General features: G+C 29.5%; 3 protein-coding genes across 4 annotated transcripts; 1 reads left to right on the forward strand and 2 right to left on the reverse strand.

The window, feature by feature from the left end:
• Positions 1-677: 677 nt before the first annotated feature.
• OCT59_013789 (uncharacterized protein) lies at positions 678-3,742 on the reverse strand (the record flags this gene model as incomplete). Of its 2 annotated transcripts, XM_066141734.1 has the most annotated exons (10): positions 678-1,139; positions 1,265-1,828; positions 1,901-2,016; positions 2,094-2,215; positions 2,297-2,428; positions 2,528-2,654; positions 2,734-2,857; positions 2,955-3,063; positions 3,141-3,256; positions 3,456-3,585. In XM_066141734.1, the coding sequence occupies 10 exons, from the start codon at positions 3,583-3,585 to the stop codon at positions 817-819; spliced, it is 1,863 nt and encodes a 620-aa protein (XP_066001840.1). In that variant the 3' UTR covers positions 678-816. The 2 variants fall into 2 exon arrangements, with proteins under 2 accessions (XP_066001840.1, XP_025179015.1); XM_025317085.2 differs by having other exon boundaries at positions 678-1,828; positions 3,456-3,742.
• A 97-nt stretch (positions 3,743-3,839) lies between these two features.
• On the reverse strand, positions 3,840-4,973 carry OCT59_013790 (uncharacterized protein). The gene is made up of 6 exons (XM_025317084.2): positions 4,862-4,973; positions 4,666-4,796; positions 4,454-4,583; positions 4,287-4,370; positions 4,171-4,222; positions 3,840-4,090 (listed from the first exon to the last, which is right to left on the reverse strand). Exons 1-6 carry the CDS (start codon positions 4,935-4,937, stop codon positions 3,979-3,981), a joined length of 585 nt encoding a protein of 194 aa, XP_025179014.1. The 5' UTR covers positions 4,938-4,973; the 3' UTR covers positions 3,840-3,978.
• Positions 4,974-5,232: 259 nt separating this feature from the next.
• OCT59_013791 (uncharacterized protein) lies at positions 5,233-7,953 on the forward strand. The gene is made up of 6 exons (XM_025317083.2): positions 5,233-5,590; positions 5,862-6,050; positions 6,117-6,248; positions 6,321-6,509; positions 6,578-6,741; positions 6,811-7,953. Exons 1-6 carry the CDS (start codon positions 5,384-5,386, stop codon positions 7,532-7,534), a joined length of 1,605 nt encoding a protein of 534 aa, XP_025179013.1. The 5' UTR covers positions 5,233-5,383; the 3' UTR covers positions 7,535-7,953.
• Positions 7,954-12,749: the final 4,796 nt, after the last annotated feature.

Below are 12,749 nucleotides of genomic sequence, written 5' to 3' on the forward strand. Positions count from 1 at the left end.
TATCGTTGATTGAAGTTGAATTCAAAGTTGTTAATTTCTTTAATTTTCCATTTTCTTTTCGTAAACTTTCATTTTCTCTCCGCAGAATCTCATTTTCTTTACGTAATTCATCATTATCTCGAGAAATGTATTGGAATTGCCGATCCAGTATACTCTAATATATGATCAAAAAATTCAAATATGCAAATAACAATGTTTCATTAACCACTTTCATATAAACCAAATAAAAGATCTGCAAATTTAATTTATACCAAATATGAAGAAATCTCCTTTGGTGAACTTCTAATTCCTGTATTACCATTCACATTTGGGATTTGCTGTGAATGTATTCTTCCAGCCACAGCTGATGTAAAATGATTACCATTTGAAACAATAATCTCGTTCAATATTGCTCGTTGTATTTCGTTTTGTTGTAATAAAGTTGTAAGTAAACTAGATGTTTTTTCAGTTTTCTCACTATTATACTTAGGATAATTCGCAGAACTCATCATATGTTGACCTTGGCCGCGTAAGATGGATGATGAAGGCGAGATATTGGGCGAGTGGCCCAAGAAAGTTGATTGTGGAGAAAATGTTGTCTCAGCTGTAAGTAAGTTCCCTGGTTTTAAATTTGGTCAAGCCAAAAATTAAACAAATTCATATACAAATAACAAAAAAAAAAAGAAAGAAAGAAAAAGTGAGAAAGCAGAGGGAAAAGATTGAAAATTTTATTTCATTTTTTGTATATAAAGTTAAATAATTTTAAAATTGTAAAAACCCTAATTGCTTCTTTACAATAGCTGTTTAATAAACAACCATAAAATAAATAAATATATATTATTTTTTTCCAACATTTTCTATACCTGATGGAGATATTGATCCATCCATCTTTGGTGGTACATCAATAGACACCTGAAATCTTCCTTTTTTAGTACCCATTGGTTTTTCTGTAGTTTGCGCATCTAAAGAACCTCCATTACTTCTATTGATAGTACCTTCCCTAGAAAATGATGTATCACCTTTTGACAATGTTGATTCACGAGAAAGTGAAATAGGTGAATGAACAGTATTCTCTCGAGAAATATTTTGAAAAACTGATGAAGATATAATAGACATATCAGGAGAATGTTGAACTTCAAATCTACTCTTCTTATAATTTTCTATATATATACATGTTAATTGTTTTATATTATTATGAAAAGTGTTAAAATTTATAAAATAAATTTTTTAAAAGATGAAATATCTAAATCAGTACGTCGCAAGTACCATATTTATTATGGGTCACCTGTTAATTTCTCGTTGGACCGCTCTTTTGATATAGGAGGACGTTGATTATTATCAGATTCATGTTGCGATCCAGATGATGAGGTCTTTTCTTTAGATCCATTACTCTCAATAACACTGAACCTTCCCTTTCTAATTTCTTGCGATTGCTGAGGCTGTAGACGCTGAGCATTCTGTTCATCTTTTTCTCCTGGTGATAGTGGATTAGATACAAAGTTTGTTCCAGCAGAAGGAGGCTGAGATCTGGATAATGGACTTTGAGGAGTAACAGATACAGTAGAAGAAATTGTAGGTACAGATAGAGACAAAGGTACTTTTGATTCTGTAGCAGCATCTCCAACCAAAAACCGCGACTTTTTTGGCGGTACATTAGTAACAGCACTTGAATCTGATTTAGTGTCGGTATTATCGTTAGTATCGGAAAATTCAACTCGCTTCCCCTCCGGTTTCCCTTCATTTGCTTGTAAAATAGAATTTTCCTGATCATCATTATCACGGTGTTCACTATCAACCGCAAAGTCCCATGTAACTCCCTTAGTATATGTAATGGGTTTTTGTTGAACCCCTAAAAATATGAATATATATATAAATAAATTGTTTTAAATAAAAATTTTAAATTGAGCAAGAAAGCGCATACTTTTGTGAGGTCTTTCTTCCAACGGTGGTAAATGCTGCAATATTTTGCTCACAAGATAATCTTTTCTTTTAGCAACTCTATAAAATGGATGACTTAACAATTTTTCAGCAGATGGCCTAGAAAAAAAATGAATAAGGTAAGTGGTAAATATTAATAAAAAGAAAGCAATACATTTCTTGTTAAATATGAGCACCGTTTAGTTGGATCTTTATGTAAACACATATCGATCATATCCTTAAATGTCTTTGTATACTTATGTTTTGTTGACTCTCTGTCAAGAGTAGGAGGTTCTTTAGAAAGTGTAACCATGATTACCTAAAAAAAAAGTAATGAAGTGAGTAATTAAAAAATATTCACAAAAATAATATGAATCTTGTATATTATGTGATTACATACCTTAAGGGGTGGGTACTTAGCAAAAGGTGCATTTCCAGTTGCTAACTCAAGGGACGTAATTCCAAATGACCAAATGTCGGCCTTATAATCATAACCTGCATGTTCCATGACTTCTGGCGCCATCCAACATGGCTAACAAAGCATAAAAAAACAAAAAGAAAAAAATGCGTTTGTTAATATAATTAAAATAAATAAACTACTTTGAAAGTACAAAAAAAAATATCCATTTACTGTGCCAACGAAAGTTCTTCGAATGCCTTTCCTATCACCATTTTCTGTAAGAGAAGACGATACACCAAAATCAGCAAGCAAGACTGATCCATCTTTATCCACAAGAAGATTACCGGCCTTTACATCTCTATTATCATATTTTATGGATAATATATTATACACTTCTGGTGAAATTTACTCTTATACCACGAAAATAAATAACTTACCTGTGAATATGCCCATTTTTATGCAAGTAATCCAATCCTTGAAGAGCTTGCTTTAAAATAGTTGCTATGATATTTTCTTCAAAGCCATCAGGATGTGCGGTCTTCATGATGTCTGAGCACGAACCTGGTAATATTGGTAGACATCTTTCAACATGTTCATACAATGCTTGACAATATCTAATCTAATCTTTACTAATAAGAATATTATAAACCAGACCTACCAGCAGACATATAAGGAGTAACAATAAAAAGTTTTGATTCATTTACAAACGAGCCATAAACACGCAACACATTCGCGTGTTTCGATAGAGACATTAATTGTGTTTCTCTCTAGTATAATACGAAGTACATAAATGAAATGATGCTAACTCGTTCAAATGCAATAGAAAAAACTAACTGACAATTACCCTAACTTCATCAATTTGATTTCGTTCAAAAAAATCCAAATCTATCATTTTGACGGCAACCTTTTTGTTCAAAGGTTTATATACAGCACCATAAACAATAGCAGATGCACCATAACCTATTTGAAAATTGAACAAATTAAGATGTTAATATTTTGGAAAAGGCCTTTGTAACTTTTCATGGAGAAAACAATACAGTATACTAATAACGTATGCTAACTAATATCACGTCTCATCGAGACTATAAACTAGATATTAGGGAAATGTGCCAGTTTGAAAAGTTGTGTCATTAAGAGAAAAAATAATAATAATATCAACCTATAGGACTGTTAGCATTAATGTCATAATCTTCAACATTGCTGGAGAAGATATGATCGTCGAGCAAGTTAGCCGCTGGAGGAGATCCAGAAGGCATGCTCGAGCTCCTCTTTGGTACAGTCCTGTCCATTTTGTTAGTGTAAACCGAGGCTAACTTTGCCGCAGCTGATAAAGAATTTTTTATTCTGAACAGCTACTGCTCTAGAAGTAAAAACGGAACAAAACAAATTGTGCCGATATAGAGCAGTGAAAGCTATTTGTCGAAGTCGAGCTGTATACTTCGTAATAATTTCGCAAAAATATCGAGTTATAATATGCTATAATATGTATTACCAAAATTATCATTCTAATTGATCTACATGAGGTAATTAACAATAGTAGTAGTTTAGGGTTTGACAATTATAATTTATAATATTTTATTATATACGATAAAGAAAAAGAAATACATTTAAATTTTTTTTTTTTTCAGGAAATCAGTTGAATCGAAAGATTAAATATGTTACAAATAGCAAAATATGGAATTTTACAAAATAGATGCAACGATCATGTGATTAGAGACTTCATTGCGTTTTTCTTCACCAAGAAGCAGTTCGACAATTGTTAATGCAAAAAGTAACGCAGTACCTGGTCCCCGGCTAGTGTTATAATAAATAAATAAATTATTATCTGTTATTTAATTAAGATACATATGAGTTGAGTTTTAAATTATAATTACCTGGTGACGACTTTATTGTCAACCACAACACGATCTTCTTGGTAACTATATTCTAAACAAAATTTGTAACTTAGTTTAATATTTTTTGAATATTTATTAAACAGAAAACTATTAACCATTTTCTAAATCAGCCTTAACGATTGGATGAGACGTGATTTTTCCTCCTTTATTGATGTTTGCGCTCTTAATCGCGAGTGTTCCTGTCATAAATAAATTTAAATAAAATAAAAACGACAGAAAATAAAGCATGAATTTGATTAAGCAAAAAGATTTATGTAAATACCAGCACAAATTGCAGCGACAAATTTGCCAGCTTGATGCATCGAAGCTAACAATTTTTGAACCTCAGGGTTGGATGAAATAGCTTTTGCAGCGTTTAAACCTCCCGGAATAACAATAACATCATAGATGTCCTTTTTTTGAAATAATATAATTCAAATTCTTTATTACATAATTCTAAACACTTGGTAGAACAGATTAATAAAGATTACAAACAAAATTGGAAATATTTGATAGAGATTGATCCGGCACAATCTTAACACCACGATTACACTTCGCGTAATTTTCATTTTGTAGCGTAATTCCAGCAACCGTCACATCGATTTGCGCACGTCGTAGCACGCTAACTAAATAAAAAATCAATGAAAATTTATTATTGCGCGATCTCTTGTTTGAGTCATAAAATACACACCGGATACCACTGTTTCTATTTCCTCTGAGCCGTCTGTTACTATCACAAGAGCCTTCTTACTGTTCTGATCAGACATTTCTCTTTCAAAAAGAAATAGAAAAAAAAAGACGAATAAAAAATGAAAAATTACGCTTTATCTTTTTATCTGGAATGATCATACTATCCGGAATGGGCATCGATGCTCGACCGTATCCGAGATCTAATTGATTTTCTATATTGTTTATTAATTCGGCAACGACCCACATGAACATGAATACAAATTTTAATTGGCACTTCTGAGTTCTGACACTTTCATAGTATATAATAAAGGAACTTTCATAATCGGATTATTCGGATATTATACATTTATTGATTAGCCGTAGCAATCACATGATTTGTAGTCAATTTTGCTCTCTTTCCGTCAAAAAGATTTTTTTTATTTTAGCAAGTTTGAAGTACCATTTCCCTTTCTTGTCCTTGAGGAGGGGTTAATAGTGGTTCGAGTGATCGCGTCTAGCATATACCACAAAACAAACGAATAACATGGATAAAATACCTGAACATAGGAAAAATGCTTTTAAAACAAAAGCTGTTTTTAAGGCAGACGAATTACGCAGACGTCGTGAAGAATTACAAGTAGAAATTCGTCGAAAGAATCGTGAAGAATCCTTGGCGAAACGCCGTAATCTTAATGTACCTGCTTCCCCTGACTCGGATGATGAAGCTGCTGTTGCCACCATCAACGCTCAGGTAAGTTATAATATTTAATTGTCGCCTTATGAACAGTATAACATTTGCAGCATTCTCTGTACTACGATTGAGTTGCATCGAGATATACGCGACCAAGCTATTAGATATTTTTTTTCATAGATCACAATAGTTGGTTTCCTATACATTTCCGTTTAAGTTTATAAATTACCTTTACATAATAGAGAACTTTATATATTTTTGACACTTTTATACTTATATATGATAATATTTACTATGACAATTTAATACTTATCCTTTTTATTTCGCTTAGCTCCAAGAACAATTACCTGGTATGATACATGGGGTTTTCTCTGATAACGTAGAAGAACAACTGCAAGCAACTACCAAGTTTAGAAAGTTGCTTTCTAAGGAAAGGAATCCCCCAATTGAACAAGTTATTGAATGTGGGGTTGTTTCTCGTTTTGTGGAATTCTTGAGATCTCCTCACTCTTTGGTTCAAGTAAGTAATTAATATAGGCTCTGTTAGCTTTAAATATTTATTAACGTAATTTTGATCGATTGATAGTTTGAAGCAGCTTGGGCTCTAACTAATATTGCATCAGGATCTTCACAACAAACTCAAGTCGTGATTGATGCTGGAGCTGTTCCTATCTTTGTTGAATTATTGAGCAGTCCAGTCGCTGATGTTAAAGAACAGGTATTTACCATCTTCACTCTTTATTATTTAATTTTATTAATTTTACATCATATATTACTATTTGAACTTTAGGCTGTTTGGGCTTTAGGTAATATCGCTGGTGACAGCCCCCCATGTCGTGATTATGTCTTGCGTGAAGGAGCTCTTAGACCTTTATTGGCTATTTTGAATGAACATAATAAACTTTCAATGTTGAGAAATGCAACTTGGACCTTATCTAACTTCTGTCGTGGCAAGAGCCCTCAACCAGACTGGAACTTGGTAGGATATAACTTAAAATGGCTTCTTTTCTCTTAATTATATTAACGAATATAACATCATGATTTTAGATCGCTCCCGCTCTTCCAGTCCTCGCTAAACTCATCTATTCTATTGATGATGAGGTTCTTATTGATGCTTGCTGGGCAATTTCATATTTATCAGATGGGAATAATGAAAAAATACAAGCAGTTATTGAATCTGGTGTTTGTCGTCGACTTGTTGAGCTTTTAATGTAAGATTTTTATTTATTAAAGTAATTTCATTGTTTTATATTAATATATATATTTATTTCTTTATTTAGGCACTCATCAACGTCTGTTCAAACTCCTGCGTTACGTTCAGTTGGAAATATTGTTACCGGTGATGATGTTCAAACTCAAGTTATTATCAATTGTGGTGCTTTACCTGCTTTATTGAGTCTACTATCTAGCCCAAAGGATGGACTTCGTAAGGAAGCTTGTTGGACAATTTCTAATATTACTGCTGGAAATTGTGCTCAGATACAGGCTGTTATTGATGCGAATATTATACCACCTCTTATCAATATCTTGCAGCACGCTGATTTTAAGACTCGTAAGGAAGCATGTTGGGCTATTTCCAATGCAACATCTGGTGGTTTGAATAAACCTGAACAAATCAAATATCTTGTCAGTCAAGGATGTATCAAACCACTTTGTGATTTATTGGTTTGTATGGATAATAAAATCATCCAAGTTGCGCTTGATGGTCTTGAGAATATTCTAAAAGTTGGTGAAATTGATAAAGCTGATGGCATAAATCAATTCGCCTTGTTTGTTGAAGAGGCAGGTGGCATGGAGAAAATTCACAACTTGCAGAATCACGAAAATCTTGAAATTTACAAGAAAGCCTATCATATAATCGACAAATACTTTGCGGAAGACGAAGAAGAGGATCCTAATTTGGCTCCTGAAATGGACGCGACTACGGGTCAATTTGCTTTCCAAACAGATGTAAATATGCCTCAAGGAGGTTTCCACTTTGGCGATGGTAGCAACCCAATGTAAAGCAGTGAATAGTTTGACTTTCATTTATACGACGATGACAAATAAATGAAAATCATAACAAGGCGATTTCAATTTTCTTTCAATGGTTCCATAGTTTAATTAATGATTTATATGAAGAAATCATAATAACGGCGATTTAATTTTCTTTTCTTATACATGATTCAAATTTACTTTATTGCCGTCAAAAAAAGGTGTAATGTAGTGTATATATCAGGGGGACCTTGGAAATCTTTTTCATCTGGTGTTTGTTTCTAGAGATTTTTCAATACTCTTTTTTGCATTTTAAAATTCAGAATCTAAAGAATAAATTGTAAAAAATTTTGCTAGTTTAAATAATACATGTGATTAACAAATCAAATTCAAATTTTGTTTATCCAATTATAAATTTCAATACAAAAAAAATTGATACTCAAAGAATCCCTTTCAAATATCATTTTTATTATTTTTAAAAATTTATTATATTTACTATGGTTACTATATGCTAAATTCCCATAGCTCCATTTGGGCAAAATATCAGTTAGTAATTATTATATGCTTTTAAGATTTGATTCCAGCATAACTTTCAGTATAAATTTTTTTTATATCACCTACTAGCTATATTTGTTTAAATATATAAAAAACCATAAAAATGCAAATTTACCAAACATTTTTTATTTATGTTAAATAAAAAATCACTTCATATTGTAAATATTCAAGTTAGAAAAATAAAATTATTATCATTAGATTTCTTTCATTAAGACAAATTAATGGTATAAATTTTATTGAATTTGGATTATTAGTTAGCTAAAATATCTAAATAGCTTTTAGCCAGAATTATGCACAAATAAAGGTATAATAAATAGAATTTTAAATATCAAAAAAATTTTAAATTTCTAAAATATTTAATAAAATAAAAAAAAATTTAAAAAAATAATTAATTTTTAAATTATTAAATTTAGAGTTTTTACATAGTATATATAGGACCCCGGATATCTAATATAAAGGTCATAATGGACTTTTGGCCAAAAACACCCCTTTTTGCTGAAACTCAAAAAATCGTTTTTTGTAAATATCTCAGCATCCAGTGATTCAATTTTAATGAACTTTTTTTTTATTTTGTAGCCCTCATTTAACTCTACAATTTAAAAAAATGTTCATCAAAATTGGACTACTAGATGCCGAGATATTTACAAAAGACGATTCTGAAAAATGGGCCAATCTGCCAAAAGTGTGACTTATGACCTGTTTTGGAGATATCCGGGGTCCTGTATATATTGAATCTAATATTAGTAATATATACAGTGTTAAAAGAGTGTTAAAAAACAATTACATTTGATATACTAAAAGTCTAGAAGTAAATATATATATAAATATACCAATTAGTTTAATATAATAAAGCCATTTATAACTAAATAATATAATTATATTATTTAGTCTTGTTATTTGACTCAAGGTAAAGGTTCACATTTAAGAACCTATTTATAGCATGGTAGTCCAACGTTTACCAACGACTACCATCCAACTGGTGTCAGTAGGCAAATCTTATTATCACTACAACTGCCATTTTAGTTTGACCTCAGGATAGTCCCTATCCATCGACGGAATACTAACTGGCTAGCTATAACCCCCTACTCATCCTTTATCCATTCTAGAGGCAAGACAAGCTCGAATTTATATTACGCCACCCTGGCTTGTCTTAAGAATGGAGGACTTTCAGTATCGACGTAATGGCAATTATCTAGAAACCCTTCCGTACCAACATTCATACTTCAGAATTGAATGCCAAGGCTCAGCTCAAGGCCAGCTACAGCCCCACGATTCCTTAGCCCCAAGGTACAGTTGTGAATCCCCCAATGGTATAGTAGTGACCACTGAGACAGAGAGAACGTGAGATAGGTCTAAACGCGCTTGTTTGGGATTATTCCCCAGTGGTCTTCTACCTGCCCAGCGCCTCCAGCACCCGCCAGTAGGGAATTGAACCCCATACCTCACCTAGTACACCTGTCTGTTCAGGAATATCCTAGTTGGCCTAAACCTATTAGAAGGTAAACTACCACAAAGTCATTGCACCCAGGATTTTACCATTTATAATAACCATCTAGCCACATTGGACCCCAAGCGGTATCATTTGAGTGACCACCTGGACAGGAAATTACCCTCAAGGTATGCAAGTAGTGACCTTACAGACAGGACTCTGAATATCCTAATGACCTCATAGAGAACGTTAGAAGAACAGCATAACTTTGTTGAAATGTGCGGCTAACCAGTATCTGTTAATTCGCATAGTGCAGTCAGCTACACCAATCTATATCTTGCGCTATTGGTGGTAGCGTCCGCAGTAAAATTCTTTTTATTTCCGTGATCATGGGAATCGAACCTGCGACCTCACCATACTCAGGCTTAATGAGGGTCTCAGTAACCAACTACTGAGATAGGGTGATCAACTCTATAATTATATTATTTAGTCATAAACAGCTTAAATTAAGTTATTTAGTAATAAAATAAACTAAATATATTAACTAAATAAACTAAATATTAACTAAATAATTTAAATATAACTAAATAATTTAAAGTTAATAATCTAATTAAATAACTTAAATAATTTTTTCCAGTAAATATTACATCTTTTTTGTCATCTGCATGCTTGTTCACAAACCTTTTCTTTATTGAAACTTAAAACTATACTACTGGCAAATATACTTGTTTTCCATTTAATATTATTTTCAGTTAAACTTTTGATATTTATAATATTTATTTGGATTTTTTTTTTTATCGCTACGGCGATATATCGCTAGTCCTCAAATATCACATGTTTAGACTATTATCATGTGATTAGTTTATCATTATTTTTATTAAAGCAAAGCAATAACTATACAAATTAATTATTAACAATTATTAACATATTACTATTATCTTTCTATTGATACATTCTTTCGATTAATACATTTTTTCTATTGATACATTATTTCTATTCATGCATTCTAATTAATTATTCCCAACGTTAAATTTCTTGTTCCTAGTTATAGAAATAAAATTTAATGTAATCTTCAAATTCAACTATTGATACATCTAAAGGATGGTTATATTGTTCAACTATCTTATTAATAATCACATATTCCTCAGGGTTTTTCAATTTTGGGCATGATGCATTGACAACAAACGGACAACCAATTTTTTTTGTAACAGTGTCTCTAGTAGAATTTGATTCATAGGTACAACTGTGAGAATATATATATGTACGACAATGGATTATACCTTCTAAACGTACTACACAATCCTTAATAATTTGAAAGCCCTGCTGCTTGGCCCATATAATAATAAAATTTTTACAAGCTTTCCATGATTTAAACTTTCTTCTCAAATACAATAATGTATGGTGATTCTCATTAGACAAGATCATATCGTTACCTATATTATTACAATCATCTAAAAAAAAAAAATAAATAATTAGTAAATTATAAAGTCCACATTACTAACACTACCCACTATCCTAATCTAACCCTAACCCTAATCCAAACCCTAATTCAACATACCCTAACCCTAACACAAATAATATATATATTATATACACATTAAGTACTTATATATATCATATATCTATTAGATATCTAATATTTGTATAATATATATATAAGTACTCGATATATATATGATATGTATATTATTTATATAGAATTTTTATATTTTGAGTACCTGATATATATAAGATATATGTAGAATAGATCATTTTTTACTAGTATATTAATCCAATTACTATAAAAATATTTATTGAGAAAATAAAAATAAAAAATATTAAACTAATTCTTATAAAATTAATATATAAATAGTTTTAACCTTACCAAACAACTTCATTTAAGCGTAAAAAAGTAATTTTATTAAATGCCTAAATTATGTTCTGAATTTAATAAATGAAAAATGTAAATTTAAGTTATAACTATTATAAAAATTCAAATATAAGTAGTTTAATCTAACTAATAACTTTTTTAAATAGTAAAATATGATTTTATTAATTAAAATATTGAAATTAAATTTTTAAAGTTACTAATTATTATATGAATTTTTATATTTTAAAAGCTAATTTTTGTAATAATTTCAAAAAAATAGTACTAATATAAATAAAACCAAAAATATAAAATGATTTTTACAAGTATAAAAAAAAGAATAAATTTTTTATTTTGAAAATAAAATTATAAAATATAAATCTAATATATTAGCAAATATTGTAATAATTGTTACATAATATTTCAAATTAGTAAATATTAAATTTTAAATTTTATATACAATTTTACCTTATTATTTATTGAAACTTGTATAAACTTATATTTACTTTTACCTTATAAAATTGGAAACTTATTTTAATTTTACCTAGAGTTTTATCTTAAAGCCAGAAATAAGTCAAAAAGTACAATGATATAAATAGTAAGAAGATGGCTAGAAATAATATTATTTCCTAAAAAGAAAAGGAATTAAGATTATAATAATGTTACACACTTTATATTTTTAGACATTTGTAGTTAATATAATTTTGATCAAAATTATATTTTAATTTTGCATTTTCTAAAATAAAGGAAAAAAAGGTTAAAAATCCTAAAATATATTATTCTAGCCATTCTCTAAAATCACTTAAATGGAATTTAATTTTATAAAATCATTATTCAGAGAAAATGATATCAAAGACTATACTCTTTTATTCCCTTTGGAGAATATTTCTAGTAATTTGTTTTATATATTACATAACTTTTTATTATACTATTTTTATATAACTGAGAACATATTAATGATAATATGTATATTATTCAAAATAAAAAATTTTACAGCTTTTTCTATCATTATGCAAATTAAAATAAAGTAATTTAAGTTAAAAAAGTTTTAAAAAAACTTATTATTAGTGAAATAGTTTAAAAAAGCTTTTAAACCTTATAAAATAATTAAACTAATCTAAAATTTTAGATTTTAATGATTATTTTATATAGAATAATTTAATTGATATATGCATATTTAAACAGAAATTTTTTTGCAATAAAATTTATAATGCAATTCAGGTAATAATTGCCTGTATTTAAACAACATTAAAGTTATAGGCTAAATTTTACCAAATATAAAGTTAACTTAATTGAGTTAAGTAGGAAAACAGTAAAGTTAATTAATTTAATAAATCAAATAATTATTAAATATCTAATTCTTTATTACAATATTAATTATATAGTACTATATTTGTTAAATCTAATTTTTTAGC

The sequence above is a fragment of the Rhizophagus irregularis genome, chromosome 21, assembly GCF_026210795.1.
Source record: "Rhizophagus irregularis chromosome 21, complete sequence".
NCBI lineage: Eukaryota > Fungi > Glomeromycota > Glomeromycetes > Glomerales > Glomeraceae > Rhizophagus > Rhizophagus irregularis.

Excerpts from the sequence above, each read along its gene's own strand:
- OCT59_013790 (XM_025317084.2), bottom strand. The coding sequence starts at position 4,937 with ATGTCTGATCAGAACAGTAAGAAGGCTCTTGTGATAGTAACAGACGGC. Across the intron at positions 4,797-4,861 it reads AATAGAAACAGTGGTATCCG|TTAGCGTGCTACGACGTGCG; the intron begins GTGTGTATTTTA and ends TTTTTTATTTAG. Across the intron at positions 4,584-4,665 it reads TATCAAATATTTCCAATTTT|GACATCTATGATGTTATTGT; the intron begins GTTTGTAATCTT and ends TTTCAAAAAAAG.
- OCT59_013791 (XM_025317083.2), top strand. The coding sequence starts at position 5,384 with ATGGATAAAATACCTGAACATAGGAAAAATGCTTTTAAAACAAAAGCT. Across the intron at positions 6,249-6,320 it reads TCGCTGATGTTAAAGAACAG|GCTGTTTGGGCTTTAGGTAA; the intron begins GTATTTACCATC and ends TTTGAACTTTAG. Across the intron at positions 6,510-6,577 it reads CTCAACCAGACTGGAACTTG|ATCGCTCCCGCTCTTCCAGT; the intron begins GTAGGATATAAC and ends TCATGATTTTAG.